This window comes from Trachemys scripta, chromosome 11, assembly GCF_013100865.1.
Source record: "Trachemys scripta elegans isolate TJP31775 chromosome 11, CAS_Tse_1.0, whole genome shotgun sequence".
In the NCBI taxonomy this organism is placed as follows: Eukaryota; Metazoa; Chordata; order Testudines; family Emydidae; genus Trachemys; species Trachemys scripta.
The window spans coordinates 50,031,153-50,052,505 of record NC_048308.1 but is presented as its reverse complement, the minus strand read 5'-3'; the positions used below and the strand labels follow the sequence as shown (position 1 = coordinate 50,052,505).

At 41.9% G+C, this 21,353-nt stretch overlaps 1 protein-coding gene across 2 annotated transcripts in view; it reads left to right on the top strand.

Moving 5' to 3' along the window:
• STAT1 (signal transducer and activator of transcription 1) overlaps positions 1-18,643 on the top strand; it is a 44,699-nt gene extending 26,056 nt beyond the window's left edge. The window contains exons 14-24 of one of the 2 annotated variants that reach the window (XM_034785097.1): positions 999-1,040; positions 2,874-2,957; positions 4,220-4,318; positions 5,383-5,518; positions 8,139-8,194; positions 9,074-9,168; positions 12,593-12,732; positions 14,093-14,278; positions 14,961-15,036; positions 16,354-16,456; positions 17,238-18,643. In XM_034785097.1, the coding sequence (XP_034640988.1) occupies positions 999-1,040; positions 2,874-2,957; positions 4,220-4,318; positions 5,383-5,518; positions 8,139-8,194; positions 9,074-9,168; positions 12,593-12,732; positions 14,093-14,278; positions 14,961-15,036; positions 16,354-16,456; positions 17,238-17,261 (1,041 nt within the window). In that variant the 3' untranslated portion in view covers positions 17,262-18,643. The remainder of the gene's footprint in view (positions 1-998; positions 1,041-2,873; positions 2,958-4,219; positions 4,319-5,382; positions 5,519-8,138; positions 8,195-9,073; positions 9,169-12,592; positions 12,733-14,092; positions 14,279-14,960; positions 15,037-16,353; positions 16,457-17,237) is intronic. The other variant, XM_034785098.1, reaches the window with a different exon arrangement.
• Positions 18,644-21,353: the final 2,710 nt, after the last annotated feature.

The window sequence follows — 21,353 nt, the reverse complement described above, 5'->3', positions numbered from 1 at the left end:
CAAAAAGGATGGGTGAGATGGAAAACTTTGGAGGAGGGTAACATTCTGCTGTCAACATGGAAGGGTATCGGTGCATGCCCAACAGAGACCCAGCTCATCCTTGTGCCCGGCTTTCCTGGCCAGTTAACCGCCACAAGCTACAAACCCAAGCTGCAAACTCAAGCAGGACTGGTAACTATGCAGCAGCTGCAGAACATCTGATGGATGTGTGTGTGTGTATAGGTATTAGGTATAATGTGTGTGTATAAGGATTAAAATATTAGTTATTGGTCATAAATCAAATTGTTATCATAATAAATGTGGCATCTTTATCTTGTCCCTTTAATAAGATCCTGCTTGTTTTTATTGGTATAACAATGGGGGGCGGCAAGGGTCTGGGGGCGGTCAGGGGACAGAGAGTGGGTGTGTATGGATGGGGCAGGAGTCCCGGGAGGAGGGCAGATAGGAGGTTGGGGCCGGGCCATGACCCCCTCTCCTAACTGGCCCTCCATACAAATTTCTGAAACCCGATGCGGCTTTCAAGCCAAAAAGTTTGCCCACCCCTGGCCTAGACCTATATAGAGGGCACTAACAATGGTAGAGTCTGCTGATATTTTCCTGGACAGATTTAGGGTGGATGCTCATTGAGAATAATCCATTATTTAGTCTGTCTCACCCTCATCAATAATTGTTGCTGTGCCTTTAAGAAAGGCCTTTTCTACACAATCATTGCAGCATGATAAAAAGATATTAATTCAGCTTGCAATATCTGTTTTCACAGCAGAATGCTTTTATAAAGGGACAGTAGTTATCCACTGTATCTACAGTCAAATCCCCTGGTTCCCACATTTGGGAACTAAAGAGGATCAGAGACTAATGCAGCAGATTCATGGTCAGTTATGCAGAAGGGACTGTGCAAACGCTACTTTATTTATGTAAATACAAATAAAAGATGTGAGTAACAGTCACTTTTTCAGTCAGGACTGTCATTTATTTTGGGTTGTTCTTTTTGTTTGCAGCAATTAAAGGAACAAAAAAATACAGGAAGCAGAACTAATGAGGTAAGAAGCACTGACTTTTTCCTCCCCTCTTTTGGTCCAGTTATTTTTATAATATTAAGAACTATTAAATGCCTGATAGTGGGCCAAACTGCCCAATCCCATGGAAAAGTCCTCAAGAAGAAAATGGGCAGAGCAGAGTATGAACTTACCATCTCAGGGAAAGCCTTGGAATCACAGACATAGACGCTGTACTATACGGAAGATCCCAGCTCGGTGCTTTTCCTTTGTGCCTTCCTCCCTATGGCAGCATGGCTCTAACAAGAATTTTTGCCAATGGCAGAATTCCCTGGGATTGCACAGTAGCAGACATGGAGGGGACTCAGAAAGTTCCTGCTGAAATGTCCATGTGCTCTCTAGGGACTCATTCTTTCTAAGCCAGGAGACCATCAAAGATGGTCACAGTAACTGCTCCCTTCCCTGCCTAATGACACTTGTTCTAATCCCTAGAAGCACTTAATTTGAATATTTGAAAAATGGCTTATAGGGGCTTGCTTTTACATTAACCAGTGAATACTAAATGTCATTATTTGGACGGACAGTAACTTCATAGCTTATCCACTGCTGGGGAAATAGAAGGTGTGATGGAGCAGGGAGCGGGGTGGATTTGACCTGGGAATGTTGCAGGGGAGTTACATTGGGGATGGGTAGGGTAACCATACGTCCGGTTTTTCCCGGACATGTCCGGCTTTTCGGCAATCAAACCCCCGTCCGAGGGGAATTGCCAAAAAGCCGAACATGTCCGGGAAAATGCCGGCTCTGCTCCTCCCCTGACTCTTCGGCTCTGTTTAAGAGCCGAGCTGCCTGAGCGCTATGGGCTTCAGGCAGCCCCCTTGCCTCCGGACCCCAGCTGCCGGCTGGGCACTTCCCCTCCCGGGCTCTGGCGGTGCAGGGTCCGGAGGCACGGGGGCTGCCCAAAGCCGGTAGTCCCCGGCTCTTCGGCTCTGTTTAAGAGCCGAGCGCTACGGGCTTTGGGCAGCCCCCATGCCTCTGGACCCTGCGCCGCTGGAGCCTGGGAGGGGAAGTGCCAGGCCAGGGGTGCAGGGTCCGGAGGCATAGGGGCTGCCCGAAGCCCAAGTGCTACCGGCTTCACGGTTTGCTGGGCAGCCTCCAGACCCTGTGCCCCCGGCTGGGCGCTTCCCCTCCCGGGCTCCAGCTGCGCACGGCAAACCGTGAAGCCGGTAGCGCTCGGGCAGCCTTTCCGCGCGGCTGGGAGTGGGAGGGAGCGGAGTTAGGGCGGGGTTGGGGTGGGAAATGGGCGGGGCCAGGGCCTGTGGGGGGGGGGGTCTTCTTTTTTAATTGGTTAAATATGGTAACCCTAGGGATGGGGGACTTCCCTTGAAGGAAGATCCCTGAGCTGTAGCCTGAGCCAGGAGGGGGGTTGGGAGATGTGACACCTTCTGGCCGGAAGACTGGACAAAGGAGAGGAGGAGCTGGGGGGAGGGGGGAAGAGAGCTGCTGGAGGAGTTTTTAGTTTCAGTTTTGTGCTGGGTGGTGGAACGCAGGGAATCCCAAGGCTGGGGTCTAAGCTCCCTGCCCCCCAGAAGGACTTGACTGAGGGGTCCTGGCTGTACCTACAAGCCCTGTTTTAGACTGCGTTCCTCCTGTCCAATAAACCTCTCGTTTTACTGGCTGGCTGAGAGTCATGGTGAATCCCAGGAAAAGGGGTGCAGGGCCCTGACGTCCCCCCACTTCGTGACAGAAGGTACCTTCCCAAATTGGTTCCCATACAATATTTAACATAACATATCAATCCTAACAGCCTAAAATGTCTTATTTACGATGTTTTAAGAATTTGAGCTTAATCGTTTAATTCCCTATGATTGTTTTTTAAAGGGTCCTCTCATTGTAACAGAAGAACTTCATTCCCTCAGCTTTGAAACTCAGCTGTGCCAGCCTGGGCTGGTAGTAGATCTAGAGGTAAGGTTACTATATAGATTAGATAGGGGTGGAATTAATTCTGAGTAATTTTATTCAGAGGTTCTAAGTTATTTAAGTACAGTAGAAACCCCTATTTTATGAAATAATTGGGACCTGAGTTCAATTTTTAGGAATGTTTCAGAATTACAGTAGCTATGGTGCATAAGATGCAGCATGGTGCATTGTGTCGCTTTCTTGACTTCAAGCCTGTGCAAAGGAATTTTCAATGCACTGAAGACGTGCTTGTTCTTCATCAACATCACTTTTGTTGTGATTTTTATTGTCCTCTTGGGAAAAAATAGTTTGTAAGAGTGGTATTCATAAAATTAAGGTTCTACTGTATTAGAATTTTCAGCATTTTTTCCGCCTCCATTGTTGTTTTCAAATACATTGAGGATACTTAGCAGTGTCACCGCATATAGTGATAGGGCCTTTGTATTTTGATTCTTTCAAATCTCAGTACCTAAGTAAGGCTGAGTCTAGTTTGTAAAACCTCACAAAGAACACTCTGTGTTGCAGAAATGCTACCTGCAGTTCTTTAGGTAGCACCCTTCCCGTCAGAACTGAACCAGTGCCCAAGGCGAGCATTAGAAGTGCTGCTGGAGGTGCCAACTTTTGAATGAGATGTAAAACTGACTCTTTGGTTGAAGGGATATTCACCCACAACATACTTCCCCAGTCCCAAAAAACTCAACTCTCCATCCCCTCCATATGCAAACATAAAAGACATCAATCCAAATTGATTCTATGATTCTAAAAGGTTTGGTAAGTTATAATCATGTGAAAATAGGGAACGATAGAAACGGTTTTGTAAACGTAATTATAGCAGTCTCTACCAGCTCTTACTACATTCCTTCACTAGTGAGTCTTTGACATTTTGTGTTTTTCCTATTTATGACAGAATTTCCAAGGATGCCGCTGCTTTTTTAGCATGACCTTTATGAGGTCTAAATGCCATTGTTAACCTTAAGTATGTTACATTGCCCCTGTCTGGTGTGTACCTGCTACAGGCCCTGTCAGCAATAGTGGATCCACATGCATATAGACACTGGCAATGCAGCAGTTTTTCATAAAACCACTTCACAATATTGATCAGAATTAATTAGTTGTACAGACATAGCCCACTTCATCACAAACTGATAATATATATATTGTATATGAAAGATTATAGTATATATACTTAAATCAATTTCAGTGTAAAAAAGTATACACAGTAGAATAACTGTATCACAAATAATTCCAAAAATCTCTCTCCTTTATAGACCACATCCCTTCCCATTGTTGTGATCTCAAATGTGAGCCAGCTTCCAAGTGGATGGGCTTCCATTTTGTGGTACAACATGTTGACTACTGAACCGAAGGTATTTACAGAATAATTACTTCTAAGTGTTGTTGGCATGAAAGATAGATAGGATGTTAAAAGTGTAAGTCAGTATCCTGAAACTATTGTGTAATTTACAAGGGAGATGTGGGTTGTCTTTCCATGTTAATTCATAATATTGGACATACAGATGCTCCCCGTAAGTCAAATTGTGCGTAAGTTGGGAACGCATACCTGACAACTATGCACAAAAAACCAAAACACTTACGGAGCTTTTTCCGTGAGTGCGGATTTGTGTAAATTGGGTCTTGCATAACCCGGGGAGCGTCTAAGGCTACATCTACACTACAGGGGGGAGTCGATTTAAGATCCGCAAATTCAGCTACGTGAATAGCGTAGCTGAATTCGACATATCGCAGCCGACTTACCCCGCTGTGAGGACCGTGGCAAAATCGACCTCCGCGGCTTCCTGTCGACGGCGCTTACTCCCACCTCCGCTGTTGGAGTAAGAGCGTCGATTAGGGGATCGATTGTCGCGTCCCAACAGGACGCGATAAATTGATCCCCGAGAGGTCGATTTCTACCCGCCGATTCAGGTGGGTAGTGTAAACCTAGCCTAATTCATTCTTTCATCTTTATTCTGAAGTTCAGTTCTTATGAGATCTAGGATTGTTTTGTTGTTGTTTTTGTTTGGCTGGGGTTTATGTTTCTTGTGTGTGCTTTTTTTAAACCAAGCAAACTGTTTTGTAATATTCATTATGTTTTATACACCTGTTTTCAGATTTTTTTTGGCTTCTCCCAGTGTACTGTGTATATTCAGTAATTAAATCCACTCCTCTTCAGTAACATGGAATGGTTTATTGGGTAAGATTAAACCCAAAGAGAAGTGCCATAGCTTTCTTTTTTCTCGGAGAACAAGAGTCTCTCAGTATTGTTAACTGCTTCTCCATGGTTAGCTGGACCTTCCGTCTATGTAGAAGTCCTCATTTATCGTCAAACTTCACCATATCTTATCCAAACTCAAGTGTTACTTTAACCATACACTTGTGCTCATGCTAAGTTTCATGTGTGTTTAAGATTGTGGACATGGTGTTTTCTCTCTAGAACTTGTCTTTCTTTCTGAACCCACCTTGTGCAAGATGGTCTCAGCTTTCTGAAGTGCTGAGTTGGCAGTTCTCTTCCGTAACTAAAAGGGGACTTCATGCAGATCAGTTGAGCATGCTGGGGGAGAAACTTCTTGGTATGATTCTATAACAAATTTTTCTATATCTACAAACCCTTTTATTATGTTCCTTCCTCTTGGTTATATTAAGTAAGTAGATGGACTGCTAGAGAAAAATGACTTATTGCTAGATAAAAATGGAATGAACTTTTCCATAGAAAAAACATGAAAAGCTTGTCTCCCCCGGCCTTTTTCTAAGTCAAATTTTGAAATTTTTTTGACCAGCTGTACTTACTACCATGTTGGACTGTTATGTTTTTAGTTGCAATTATCCTCCATTGTTACTTTGTTTAGAGAAACTTATTTTACACTTTATTTTGTAATGGTATTTTTATAGCTATACTCTGTAGCCCAGTTTTAAACTATTAATATTCAGTGTTCTGTAATGCAGATAGAGGTTGTATTGTGGTCATACACTTACAGTGTTGAAGCCATTTTCCACTTCTCTACATGCTAGATAGTTTGTATACTCTAAGGATTAGGTCCTACAGATCTCTCTCTCTCTCATACACACACACACCTTCTGAGCAAGGGTTTACAGGATTGGGACCAAATCTGCTTCCGAGAAGGCATTGAAATATTCCTTCAAGAAATGGGTCATTTAGTCCAGTAACTGTAATTTTTGTCTCAGGTTTTCATGTTACACTTGCCCATAGACCAGGACCTGCTATATACAGTCTTGACGCAGTGCATAAAAGGCAGGGCAAGACCAAGAGACCTGTGACTACTTTAAAGGAATGTATCAAGTTAAAAGTCTCCTGCCCTCCCCCCCCCCCATCCTTAGCTAAACTAATTCATTGTTCAATTTTTGAGTATTCCCACTTGAACAATGAAAAGGTGTCGGTTTTCTTTCTGGTTCTCCAAGACCCTGACTAATTCAATTCTGTAGTGTTTGGATAAGAGAGTCTGGAAGGATACATTTAATTAAAAAACACAAAACTTTTGTTACTAATTCCCAGAAGCATTCCCATTAGTCTTAAATTTTATAAAAATATTATATTTATATTTAAAAAAAAATCTAGATTGGAAATCCCTGCTGTCCAGTGTTTTATAAAGCATTTTTTCTAGCTCTAGTAAGTTCTCAAAATATCAAATCTTTAAAAGGTTAACAATTTACCATGGTTAGTTTAGATCACTTCTCTGTGTTTTAAAATTCTGTAATATTTAACAAAGGCAGAATATATTCATCATAAAAAAAATAAAGGTTTCCTGCTGTTAGAGCGATATTGATCACTGACATCTGTTTGTTTAGTATTTTACAACTTGGGAAATTCCCAAACGGTGATAACCTCCACTTAAGTTTGTAAATAGGTATCCTCCATCTTATTATATTACATTTGAGTTATAAAACCTAATCTTAGCACTGGAAAGATTGATGGGAGAATCCTTATTAGCTGTAATAAATTCAAGACTTCCTTCTGTGCTGTATGTAGTTCACTGGTCCGTGGAGTTCAACGATCTGATAAAGCCTGTATCCATTCTTCCAGATGTGAGGGCATGCATAGTCTGTGCTGTGATACTATGGATGGTACTGGGAACTGAGACTCATTCTAGATGGACACGGGGCCGGGGAAGATTTCTCCCTTGTACCTGAAACTTGTAGTCTGATTGATTAATATTGAGAGTAGGAGTAGGATACTGGATGGAGTCAGAGTTGGAAAGGCTTGCAGCTGACAAGCCAGTATGTCTAGTTTCCCCTGAGATTCTGCAGGTCCCACGCCTCATAGCTGAAAATCCAATTGTGAATGTAGTGGGAATACTTAATAGTAATAAGTAACCGAATATTTGTCCTCTGAGTGTAGCTACAAATATACACTACTTCCCTAGTGATGTTGTGTGCTTAGGGGGATTTTGAGCATGTTGCCATTGATGTAGCAGAGGCAACTGGGCTACAGTTTCCTTTAATGGAAAAACCACAGACATTATTTAAATCAAAACACGCACATATGCTACAGGATTCGAAAGGGAAAGAAAATGATTCCATGGTTAAGGGTAGGCTTGGAAGTCGGGATCGGAGGCTTATTCCTCGCTATGATACAAGCTTTCTGTGTGACCTTTGGCAAGTCACTAAAACTGAAATGGGAATAATACTTGATCTCACAGGATGTTGCAATGATTGATGAGTTAATAGGCCAAATCTCTCTCTCAACTCACGTGGATAGTCCTAATTTCAGTGTGGTGGCTTCTGCCAATAAGTGGAGAATGATTGGACCACATTTCTAAAATTATTTTGAAGATGAAAATGTCTTAGTACGTAAGGACAGTTTTAGATTCTCTCTTTGTAGTTGGATTAGTTCCTACCCTATTTTATTGTTAATATAAAATCTGTAGCAGAGCTCTCGATTGTTCTTACTGGTGCCTGTGAGAACATAGATTTGTCATTCACATACATTCTCCTTCTCCAGAACACTTTCTAGAGGGGCTACTCTGCAAAACCGCATTGCTAGCTCTGCACCAGCTATTTGAACAGTTAAATCAACAGCTTCTCTTCCTTCTTTTTTACACCCCTAACTGAAACTAAACAAATGCTTAGAATTTATTATGTAAATACAGATTGGTTTCACCTTCATTAAGTCTTGAGCCTAAATGATATTTCAAAGAAACATGTCTGAAACCAGTCTATTGGTTTGTTGTTTAGGTCCAACAGGTGGAGGCTCTCTTGATGGCCTTATTCCTTGGACAAGATTCTGCAAGGTAGGAACTGTCTATTTAACAAGTTAGATCATGAAGACAATGCTTCGACTCCTCTTGTTTGAGGATTCTCTTGCATGGAGTTTTTCAACTTGAGTAGAGTATTGTACTAAATACTTCTTTATACTTTTTTCACTAGGCTTTTGGGAAGGCAAGGGGTGTGTGTGAATATTTTGATTCAGTTATGGTTGGTTCATGTAAGTTATATGGGGGTGAGATTAGACTGCTGAGTTGTGTGCATCTTTTCAGGGACTGAATCTTAGTTTCTATAGAAGTCACGTAGAGCACTTTGTTCTATTATATTAAAATACATAAATCCATAGATACAACAATCTGCTGTTCCTGGCTTTTATTCCTGCACTTTTATTTCACCCGTTAATCAAGTGAAGGAGCTTCATTGCTCTTAAACAAAAAAGGGTAGTTCTCCAGTGGACAGGAGCTGGGTTGCACAAGTTAACTCTGCAACTAAGACATACCCTAATATACGTGCCTGTGGTGGCAGCAGGTCACATATAAGGTCCTGCAGGCCCAGGTACCCCCTTGCCAGCCCAAGCTTCTCTTCCCTGTGCCACACAGACCAGCTTAGGATGGTACCAATGAATGCACCTCATCCCAACACAGCATCTTTCCTCTTAGGGAGTGGAGGAACTGGAGCTATTAGAGAGGAGGGAAGAGAGGAAACAGCAAAAAAATAAATAAATGAAATAAAAACCAACAACAAAAAGGAACAAAGAAAGAGGGAAAATGTTAAGAAAAACAGGGGTGAAGAAAAGAGGAAGGAGAGACACTGCAGCTTTTTCAGGACATTGTTATAAGTGAGTCCATTGTAGTCTGATTTCTTTTTGTAACATTTGTCTTCCTCCCCATGTACTGTAATTTCAGGAAAATATAAATGATAAAAATTTTCCCTTCTGGCTGTGGATTGAGGGCATCCTTGAACTCATTAAAAAACACCTCTTGTGTCTCTGGAATGATGGGTAAGACTCTTGTATGTTGCTAATGAAGATGAATGGCTGATGATTCAAGCCTTTAGCTCTGTTAAAATGACAGTTGTGATAGGAAATAAAATAGGAGTGCTAATAGGGCAAATGAGGTTTGTTCTGGGTCTTTGTTGGAAGGAACCAGACAGATCCTCTGCATGTTAGCTGAAGCAGTGGTAAAAAGACCATGAGTTTAGTGAATAAACCCATTGCCCTTCCTTTTAATGCCAAAGGTCAAAGTTCAGATTAAGTGAGATGAGCCACCAGCTCTCAACCTACAGTGCAGAGAGCTTTCACCACATCCCAAGGCAGAACGGAGTTTGCTCATAAGAACAGGAGTTTAGCAGGTGAAGACTGAGGTGCTGTGGGGGAATCTTGTACAACGTTCACTCTTGTTTTAAAAAGTGCATTTGTGAGCCTCCTGTTGGCAACAGCTGGATTGACTGAATCCTTGATACCAGTGATGGAGTCCAGCTACAGCAACTACTTTTTTCTGATCAAATGTTAAAGAATTAAAATGTTAATAGTAAAGCTCTTTTCCAGATTGAAAATTCAGCTCCTTTAATAATGTTTAGAAACCTTGGGACTATGTGACATCAGCAACACTGAAACCCTTTAATAATGGGCTATGACTGCTGCCAGAAATAGGCTAAAAATGAGGTTTTAATCCTGCTTTTTAGTTGTCAGTTCAGATTTGACCTTATTTTACAACCCTGTTGACAGCTCATATATGATGAAAGGGGCTTCTGATCCTGCGAATGAACCTTCACTATGTATTAAGATTGGCAATCAAGAACTAATGAAAGCAGTGACAAACTTTCTTACTATTTTAATGACAGTTTTAGGGTGTTTATACTGGCAAGATAATACTCATATCCAGGACTAACAAACATAGACCAGGACAATTATGAATATAGCCTTTGATTGAACAAGGTGCTTATGCGTGTGAATAATAGAAGTTCTCATGTGCTTCAGATTAGGCAAATGCTTAAGTGCCTTGCTGAATTTGGCCCACAGATATTACTGAGTTAACGGGGAAGTTACTATACTAAAGTGTGCTGTGTTCTCACCCTGATTTTCTGCTTAGCTACCACAGATCTCTCTCCACTGACTTCTGCCCTCAAAGCTTCCCATTCAGATGCCCCCAAAAAACTTGTCACCTCCACCCTACATAAACTCCTCTTTTTCTATCTATAATCTCTGCTCCTCTTTGAAAATCTTGGCCCTAATCTTTGCAAACTGATTAGCACCCATTGAGGGGTCCAGATTTTCATAAGTGTCAAATTCCCATTAGACTTAACAGTGGGAGTAACTGGCTGCTGAGCATTTTTGAAGATGCAGCCAGAAGACTTAACGCTCACACCCATAAGAGGTTTTTGCTTATTTGTTTGTTTTTAATTCATAGGGTGAAATCTTGGCTCTATTAAAGTTAATGGGAATTTTGCCACTGACTTCAGTGGAACCAGGATTTCACCACTGGTATCCAGGGCGCTCTCTCTGTATAGTTATAACATTAATACCATCTACAAGAAGAACATCTTACAGATATACAGAGTTGTAAACAACAGATTTCCTCCTTGTTGTAAACAGTACTCTGTTGGCAGAAGAGCAGAGACAGAAATAAAAGGTACAAACAAACCTTTCTTTTCGACTAAACCTAGAGGATTTGCAGGCAGGCAACACAATAAAATGATCAATAGGAACAAAGATAAAATAGGTTTGTTACGTCAGCTACAGGCTTTAAAACATTTATTGTTTGTTCTTTTTCGAAAAGCCAAATAGCTGAAAGTTAATTAAGAGGGGCTAATAACCCACTGGAACCGCAAGAGGCCCTGAATCAGATGGACTGCCAACCATTCTGACTCTTTTTTGTACAGTATGAATGCTTGTTGCATATACATGGCATCAGCATTGGTCTAATAGGGATCATAATTGCCCCCACATTGCCTTTTTCATATATGAAGCTGAAGATTAACATAAAAAGGATTGGGATATATAGTCCTCAAGGGATCCTTTGTAACTGTTACCTACAATATCTGAAGTGTTCTTCTTTTAAAAAAAAAAAAAAAAAAATCTCTAAATGTATATAATTTACCTTGTAGATTTCTACTGTTCTCTTTTGGGTAGATGGTGATTTCCTAATGTTTGCCAAGATACACATTTACCTAGAGTAATGGTGGTTTAATTACATAAATGAGTGTTTGCATAAGGAAAGAGCAATAGTTCAGAGGACTTTTGAACTCCTAGATAAATAAAATTGAGTTTAAACATTATTTTAAAGCAAAACTCCTGCCTCTCCCTCAAACTATGATCTACTAGAGAAAACCTGGACAATATTGCTAAGTGACTGTGTCAGAGCTACCTCATCCCCAACCATGAAAACACAGATATTGCTAATAGATAGAGGTCATTGTCTTGAGAGCAGTCTCTTCCTTCATGTCCTTGTTTGAGACCCTCCCTGTGTCATCTCGATGTTCAGACATCATCATCTTTTAAGGTCTTCACCATCATGTCCATAAAATAGATGTTACTCTAGGATACCCCACTGGCCCACTCTGCCCTGCACAGGTAAATTTAGGCATCGCAAGCAGATTAGACACAGCCCCATATGCTCTCCTTAGAGCTTCTTTCCTTCAAGACCACAAAATCACCCCAGATCACTCTGAAACATTGTCTGACAAAAGATAAACCTTTCCAGAGGGACAAAGCATCTTAGTACCCTGCATCTGGTAACCATGGTACCAAGAGGGTAAGAAAGTTAATGTGCGCTACTATCAGAGTGTTGCCAAGCATAAGAGAACGTGGTTTAACACACAATGAAATAATGGTGTTGAAATAAACTAGACTGTTAATACCTGATCTAGCAGAGATACATATGCTATCTGGGAAGTGAGCACAAACCCAAAGAATACTGAGAAACCCAAACAGTTGTCTTTGATTGTGACAGGAGCATGGGATACTAAAGCAAACACAGCACGTCAAAAAGGAACGCAGTGACAATTTTTGTTAATACCCACTTAATGCTCTCTCTCAGTTAAAATGCCACCTAGGCCCTGGTCTTGCAAACACACGTGAGTAAGTTGAGTAATTTTACTCATTGAACCAAGACGCTGGTTGTTTTGGATAACTGAAACCAATTTCTGATTTTAAAAAGTGTTGCAACAACAACATTTTATAGCACGTTACACATAGCAGAGAGAAAAGGCTGAATAACCACTCTCTGCTTAGCTGCTGCTCAAGGACTACTGCACCCAGGAGCGAGAGAGTGCATTTTAATTTGTGCATTGATGGTGGTGTTATAGCCGCATAGGATGTTATAAACCAATTGGAAAATTTTGCTTTTAGTTACATGAGGTAGCCCAATAATAGGCTTTGGATGTACTTAGAAGTAAACTGTACATTTTTTCTTTTAATATTACAGCTGTATCATGGGTTTTATCAGTAAGGAGAGAGAACGTGCTTTGTTAAAGGACCAAAGGCCAGGGACTTTTTTACTGAGATTTAGTGAAAGTAGCCGAGAAGGAGCCATCACTTTTACCTGGGTAGAGGGATCCCAAAATGGTAAGTAAATACAGAGAATAACTTGGGTTTATACCTACATTTTAAAACCAAAGTTAAAAATCCTTTGAGCCCTCTGTCTCTCTTACACAGACTGGCAATAACATGAAATTAACAATCCCATCTGATAAGTGCCAAAGTACCACCACAAGTACAATATTCCATCAACAATCTGGTAGGCTGCTTCGATTACTTCAGTGGGGACAGGGGCATTTCCAGGGGAATCAGTTTGGCCTATAAAGTTGTGGAGGACAAATCCCCAAGGTCCCCCTAGTATCATTTCCCCCATACAGATCACCTCCATCCCAAGATATCCTAGTGCATATCCTTCATACCCCCCCTCCGCCCCAAGGTGCTCCCAGCTCTCACCTGCATCTGCTCAAGATTCCCCATCCCCAAGATGCTGCTGCACTGCCCCCATCCCCCTGCACAGAGATCCCTCCTTTGACCCTGTAACGCCAACACCCCCCCAGTCCTGCTCCCCCACTTCACCTGCTCCCAGCAGCTCCCCTGCACCTGTCTCCAGAGAGGGGGAGAGAAGACACTGGGGGATGGGCAGCTGGGACTCCTCTGCAATCAAATCAAATCAGCTCAGTTCCCTACCTGGCTGGCTCCTTCCCTGCTGGGCTCAGACCAAGGCTGGCTGGGGAGGGGCCTGGGCGGGGCAGGGATTGCACTGATTGCAAAGGAGAGGCTCCTTGCATCTTCCTGCCTATTCTGTAGGAGACAGATCGCCCCTAGCTGGCAGGAGGCTGCAGCTGCTGCTCGAGCCCAGCTACTAAACAGCCTAGGAGAAACTGCTGCTGCTGAAAGCCGCTGCCTCACCCATTGTTTCTCCTTCTCTGCAGCCTTCCCGCACCTTCCTTTGCCAGTCAAAGGCTGAGGGGAAGACACAGTGTTGTCCCATATCCAAACTTTCAGCCTGCAGGGGGTCCCTGCCCCGCTCACCTCCATAATAAAACAGCCAATGTTATTTGGGTCAAATCAGGTACAGGTGATGTGATCTGAATTCTATCAGAAAAGGCTGAAAAGGGCCCGTCTTGTAAATTTCAGCATGGTTTAATTTAAATATATGATTACAGCCCATTTCCAGAGGTGAACACAAGTCACCCCAGTCACTCTGAATAAAACAGGTGAAAAGAACCGTTTGCACATACGTTAGGTCATACTTTCCTCTGCATGGAGCGGTACTTGCTTTGGAAATAAAAACTGAATTGTGACAGTGCAAATTAGATTTCATTCTGTAATGTTCTTCCTTCACTTGACCCTCTCTGAATATGTAAGCTCAGCTGTGTTTTTCTGTATCCTTTTAACCATGCTTTTGGCATCATCTCTAGGATTCACATTCTTCTTTATTCACTAGAACCTCAGTTCCATTCGGTAGAACCTTATACCAAGAAGGAGCTCTCAGCTGTTACTTTCCCTGATATCATTCGCAACTACAAAGTGATGGCGGCCGAAAATATTCCTGAAAATCCACTGAGCTATCTGTACCCAAATATTCCCAAAGATAATGCCTTTGGGAAATACTACTCCAGACCCAAGGAGAGTAAGTGATATCAGCATTTCATTTGCAGAAGTATTTTGAGGTATTTATTTGTCATTGAAATGTTGGAACACCAGATATCTGTGGTATACAATTAAATGATGGTAGTTGAACCAGAACAGTCAGTGGTTTTTAAACCACACCTGCTGAATTCTTCCAGTCTAAAATGTGAGCAGTTGTATATTAACTGTTCAACAGGTGGGGAAAAAAGTGTGGTTGTACAGGGGCTGTCAATGGGAAATCTATTCAGATTGAAAAATGTGTACGTAGTAGTTTCAGGCCATACAATTGCTCCTGAGTCTGCCTGCCATATTTTATGGTTTTACAACCTTATGCCCCCACTAGAAATTAGATCCACGTAGCTGGACGCTGGCACTTGTGTGGCGCTGCATTGACTTCACAGGGTGGAAGCTGCTGCCTGCATGGATCAAGGCCATGTTTTCCTTTGTTTTTCCCCTCCCTCTTGCTGTGTGGGAAAAGTCACACAAGCAGGGGGAACTGACTTGACATAGTCTTCTTTAATGCACAATGGAAATCAACTGGAAATACAGCCTGAGTTTTTGTAACAGTAGCTGGTAAAACATTTTCAGGAAGAAATGTAATTTTTGACACTGCTCCTTTAATTCATATAAAAGATTTTTCACGAAGTAACCATTTGCTAAGCATAGGTGTGTTTTATTTTTAGCCTCTGAGCCTATGGATTTAGATGGCCCCAAAGGGAATGGATACATCAAGACTGAATTAATCTCCGTATCTGAAGTGTAAGTTTGTACAGAAGAGTTGGATTTCTAAAAATTGGATAGTATTTTTTAAATTAAATTAATGGAGATATCCCATCTCCTAGAACTGGAAGGGACTTTGAAAGGTCATCAAAGTCCAGCCCTCTGGCTTCACTAGCAGGAGCAAGTACTGATTTTGCCCCAGATCCCTAAGTGGCCCCCTCAAGGATGGAACTCACAAGCCTGGGTTTAGCTGGCCAATGCTCAAACCACTGAGCTATCCCTCCCCCAAGAAAACTACAAAAAACAATGTGTATTTTAGGAGTGTTAAAGATGTACATGATTTGCTATTAGATCTCTTGCCCCTGCTTTGCTAAGCCCACTGGGTAGGAAGACACCACACTACACATAATAGAATTGAAAAAAAGCTATTATATTTAAGTACAAAATGTAGAAATATTTGGGCAATTTACAGCTGTTTCCTATACTTGATTTTTCATAAAAATTAGCTATCTCAGTTTTCTTTGGACTAACATGACCTATCCTGACTTGATTGTAGTAGATCAGTGTGTATTCCCAGCCACACACTTCTGATTTTTAGTTGTATTAAAACCACTCTTACATTGCAGAGAGTGAAACATTGTGTCTCAGCAATGCAGTTAAGAACTGGCTGGGCTTTCTAAGCAGAACACCCTCGCTTGTGGAATCTCCTGCTGCTGGTGGTCTACTCAAGTGAGAGCTGCAGGGTATGGCTACACAGGGATAAAAGACCCACGGCACAGCTGTGGCTGGCCTAGGTCAGCTGACTTTGGTTTGCAGGGCTAAAAATAGCTGTGTAGATGCTTTGGCTCAGGCTGGAACCTGCAGTCTTGCAGGGTCTACACAGCAATTTTTCAGCCTCGCAGCCTGAGTCAGCTGACCTAGACCAGCCCTGAGTTTTTTATCCCTGTATAGATATAGTGGAAATAGGATTCATGGGCACAGGGGTCCACACCCATCCCGAGACTTCAATGGTACTATGCATGGGGCCCAGGAGCTCCATGTAATGGATTCTCTTGCTGAAAGATGGTATCTTCCCCACAGCTCACATTTGTTCAGACTGTGTAATTAACATCACCACAAAATGAGTTAGATATAACTTTGCTGAGTCACCCATCTCAGTGACACCTACCTACTTCTTGCCTTTTAAACTGAATGAGAAGCAGCCAGATGCCATGGTGAAGTGCACATGCTACTAAAAATCAAGTAAAGTGAAAGGCGTTTGAAATGGGAAATGAATTGACATCATGGGTGCTGCTTGGTCACTGGAATTAATGTTAATACACTGAAGGTTTGTCCCTTCTCTTCTCCCCATGTCAGCCACCCTTCCAGACTCCAGACCACAGAAAACCTCTTACCCATGTCTCCTGAAGATTTTGATGAGGTGTCTCGAATGGTGAGCCCTGCAGAAATTGATACGGTGGTATGTTTATTTGTTTTTGCAGGGTGGGGGGAGGTGAAGGGGAGGAAAGGGGGATGGATATGGAATTTGCTTTTAAAAAGCTCCTTTTTTATCCTGCCATAGAATAATTCATATTTTAAAAATACTCTGATTTGAACACAAACTGGCCCTCCAGAACAAGTTACCGCCTTTAGTTGGAAATGCAAATGCATTTCCTTTGCAGGCGAGAGCTAATTTGCTTCATTTCAACCTATTTCTCCCCTCTTTGGGCTCCAGGACAGTGTCTCTCTTTATGTGCTATGTCCTGGAGGAAGGCTAGGTAAGACTATAGAGGAAACACAATAGGAAGAGTTACTATACAAACAGTAGTAAGGTGATTCATGTAGCTATTAATAGATTTGACCAGTTAAGCCAGATAACATGACAGTGCTAACAGTGGAACAAAGTTGGCAAAGTACAATTTTCTTGTTCTCACAGAGAGATCTGAATCTGCCTATGGCAATCTGAAAAGATGACATATTCTTGGCTGGTTTAGCAAATAGCACTGGGTTCTGAAAACCCTGGGTAACACTTTTTGAATATTACTGAATAATTCTGTCAGAGTTCAAGCCCTCATTAATAAATAGCAGCACATCAGTCTCAATGCCCTTATTGTGTAACACCATGAAAAATAATACTGCATAGCTCCTGTTAACATTTTACCATGCATTGTACGTGTAAAAGAGTCTTTTAGTATAATTCTTTATGGTTTGGTTTAGGGTAGATTTTAAGATTTTAATCAACCTGTGCTCTCTCTTTACAGATGTGTTCAGCCTATCCGACTTAAGTGTTATTCATCTCTCTACTATACTGTTTGCACGTGTCCATCCTTAAGTAGCTTGCATTTTTCTGCTTCCCTGTTTCACAGCCTGCAGGGGTATGCATCAAGGCTGTGTAGTCTGTGAAAAGCTTTCCCTACATTCTGAAGAAATCCCTTGGACTGTGTGGCACACCAGTGCATCAGACTGGAGCTTCAGTTCAATTAAGGAATTGAGGTTCTTAATGAGTTCAGTGTGAAAATGAATAATTCCCAGAGTAGCCTGTATGTTACTGATTGTGATATTACATTCATTTAATTGTAATTTTCAATGAGCTAGAGAATTTTCTGTCACCACTGTGAAACTCCAGCACAGAAGGTAGAGGGGGGAAAAGCTGGAAATCCTAGCAACAGGGTAGAGGACAGATGGGGCTCTTGGTTGGGAGAGCAGTGTGGGATTATGGGAGAAGCCTGTGTTTCTACTAAATTTATCGTAAAGGAAATAGTTATGTTGACATTTACAATGTTGGCTCTAGGTTTAAAGTAAAGGTAATTCACACCGCCGAGATTGGTTTCAGGCTGCCTGCATAATCAGGGAGACAATAAGCTTCAGTTTGCACTTTGCTCACACTTTGAAGGCTTTCTTCTGCAATGAGGAGGGCTGGAATATTTTCTTTTAAATGAAAGCTTAAATACTTTCTCAAAGAATACAGCCACAAACTGCACTGACCTGTGTTTGCTTCTGCTCTGCTAAATCAGTGGCATATCCTTCACTGTAAATAAAAACTAGCATGTTATTAGGGTAAGTGTGAAATCCACAACAGTTACTGTACTGTTCATTGAGAAAAGAAACACCAATTCAATAGGATGTCTCACAAAATCTTTTTCATGTTGAAAATCCACAAAGGCATCATGTCACATGCTGAACAGTGTTTGAGCATGCGCTGCACATTCTGCTTTCTATTACGGCGTAAAGGAATTGAAAGGTAGACGTAGAATTACAGCCAGTACCTTACTGAAGTACAGTTCAATAAAATCTGCGTGAGGCAGCAGAGAGATGTTTTCTCAGAGGATCCTTAAGACAAGCACTGCTCTCCCTCCAACCATCACTGCAAGCTGACTGCACAGACACCAGGTACTACCCCTCTGCCGGTGGTTACTTATGGAGGTGGAAGTGCTTTGATATTGTCAGACTTATTCATCATTGTCCACTGTGAAAATACATGTGTCCACTAAGTATTCACAAAGCACATAAAAGTTTAATTTTTAAGTAACCAGAACTAAAATACATTGAATGGGGCTCCTTCGTTGTGACACACCTGCCAGCCAAACAAAGAGGAAATATTCTAACCCTGCTCCTGGCCAGGGGATTACGCCTGAAAAGTAAATTGAGAATTGGAAAAAAAAAAAAATCCCACAAGAAATGGAACCTTGTCAAACTGACAGGTGGCATCTCTTGGCCCGTCAGCTCGCAGCTATTTTTATAGTTCACAGTTTAGCCAGGCACTATTGGAATGGGAAAGGCCACTGAGGGCTTGATCTTACACCAGTCAAGTCTATGGGAGTTTTCTATTGATTTGAATGGGAGTAGGATCGAACCCAGCTAGAGCATAAATGTGTCTGGCTTTCCTCTTTGTAACAGCAAACAAAAGCATTCCTAGCACGTCAATCCACTAGTGAAAGTAGCACTGTTACCTTAATTGAAAAATAAACTCATTTTAGGCCTCCAAGGGTGTGGCTATGCTGCAATTAGAAACCTGAGCATCGACACTGCAATTCAACAGTCTCTTAGCCCTGACCAGCTACAGGATTTTCATTGCAGCATAGACATATCCTAAGGGGCTTGACTGCAGCACAGCCCCACTGCAGTCATGGAGCTACGCTGATTTTCACTAGCTGCAGTCCCTGCTGCTTTACGTTTGTACTGACCACACTAATTTTAACTGTAATCTCTTTGGGAGGGGGGGGAACAACTCTTTTCCTATAGGTATTGTGCATTCCATTATTAACTAAGTCACATTTTAGAAGACTTTTCATTTTTACTATTGCTTATTTGAACGAGGACATTGTCTATGCATAGACACACAGCTTCATTAATAGCAGTAGGATAAAGAAAGGTGAATTACAGTTGACTGTGTTAAGTGCTTACAGCCCACAGAAGCATTGGTACATGGAGGAAGGAGGCAGTTTGCTAATTGCAGAGGAGCAGAATTGTTCTCAGTACGCTGGAGGCTAATTAAGCCACAGTTACCTAATGAGGGTGGCCTCTTGCACAGATTTCATTGATTTTCAAATCTATGAACTCATAACTCCTCATGAAACTGAAAACCACTAGTTATCTCACCTTGAAATTCCAACAGCTGCAGTGCTTTGGCTCTCAGCAGCTTGAGAGTTCAGCATTTTGCTAGTTAGTTTATAAGCAGTGGTGTAGCCAGCTTTTAAGAGGGGGAGCAAACATAAAAAAGACGCCCCTCTGGCTACTCCGCCAGCCACACCGCTGACTGCCCCTCCCCACCCCGGCTGCCAGCCCAGCCTGCGCCCCCCGCCTCTCCCGCCCTGGCTACCGGGCCGGGCCGGATGCCCCCCCCCCCCCCCCCCCCCCCCCCGCTCCTCCAGCCGGCGGCCGCCTTTGGAAAGGTGCCACTTTTGGCAAATATGCTGAGGGGAAGCAGCTGCTTCCCCTGCACCCCGCTAGCTACGGTACTGTTTATAAGGGATGGGGAGTTACATTTCCATTGTTCAGATAGGTTTAAAAAACAGTCATCAGCTGCTTGAGGAGCCTGCTTCATGAAAAGGAAGTGGTAAATCCATTTAGTACATTGTGCCTGTAAAGACTAGCATGGTGCCTGCAAGGAGGACCCTTCCAATCCTACGATTCCAGGACTACTTTGAAAATGTTGAAAGGATCTGTGAGTATTTGCTTAGGTAGCAAAATAGTGCCAGTTTGCCTTATTTTGATATCGCTATAAAAAAAAAAAATCAATGACCGTAAGTGCAAAATGTATCAACACATCAATTTTATTACTGTTCTCATTAGAGTAGCTAAATGTACATATATATTTAAGAGCTATCAAGTGAAATGAAGTGGGTGTTCCTAAGAACTCTGATATGTTCATCTGTATATGGTGCTTATCATTCAACTTATATCTGACAGTCAAATTTTCTCATGAGGCCAATAGATTTATAGTACCTAGATTCATGTCATTTTTGTATGGATGATAGTTATAAAAAGAAGTTTTACAATACCAGAAATATTCTTTTCCAGGTTAAAAAAATTGAAGCATCACTTTGCAAGTGTTTTAGGGTTATTAATAAATGAGATCATATTTCTCTAAGCCTATTGTACCAATGGACTCATGAGATTTAATTGAATTTTTGACATCTCTATTTGATTTTAAGCCCATTGGGACAGTTTCATCTCTATAGGGTTGTCAGTTATTTCTGTGGCTACAGAATTAGCCATATGTTCTACTAGTCTCTGGGTAAATAAGTAATCCAGCAAAGTGGCAGTCTGGCTAGTCAAGACATTATTTGTTGCTAATTATTTCACGGTGCCCATCAGTGCGCTGTGCTGCTCCTCACATTACAGAACAAGTGACATCCTTGCCCAAGTTACTTACAAGCTTATATAAACTTGACACAACAAGGGGAGTAAAAGAACGGGGGGGGGGGAGAGGGGGGTAGGGTGACCCGACAGCACGTGTGAAAAATTGGGGCAGGGGGGGGGGGGGGGGAGGAGTGTGTGTAATAGGAGCCTATATAAGAAAAAGACCCCAAAATTGGGACTATCCCTATAAAATCAGGACATCTAGTCAACCTAGGGGGAGAGACACAGAGGCAACCTTTTAAGAATGTGGCTAGCCTAGCAGGGGGTCATGTAAGAAAAGGGGTTTTTTAGGGCTGTCAAGCGATTAAAAAAATTAAGCGCACTATTAAACAATAGATGAATATCCTTTAAATATATTCAGATATTTTCTACATTTTCAAATATATTGATTTCAATTACACAGAACACAGTGTACAGCGCTCACTTTATTTTTGATTAGAAATATTTGCACTGTAAAAACCAAAATAGTATATTTCAGTTCACCTAATTGAAGTATTGTATACTTTCATTATAAA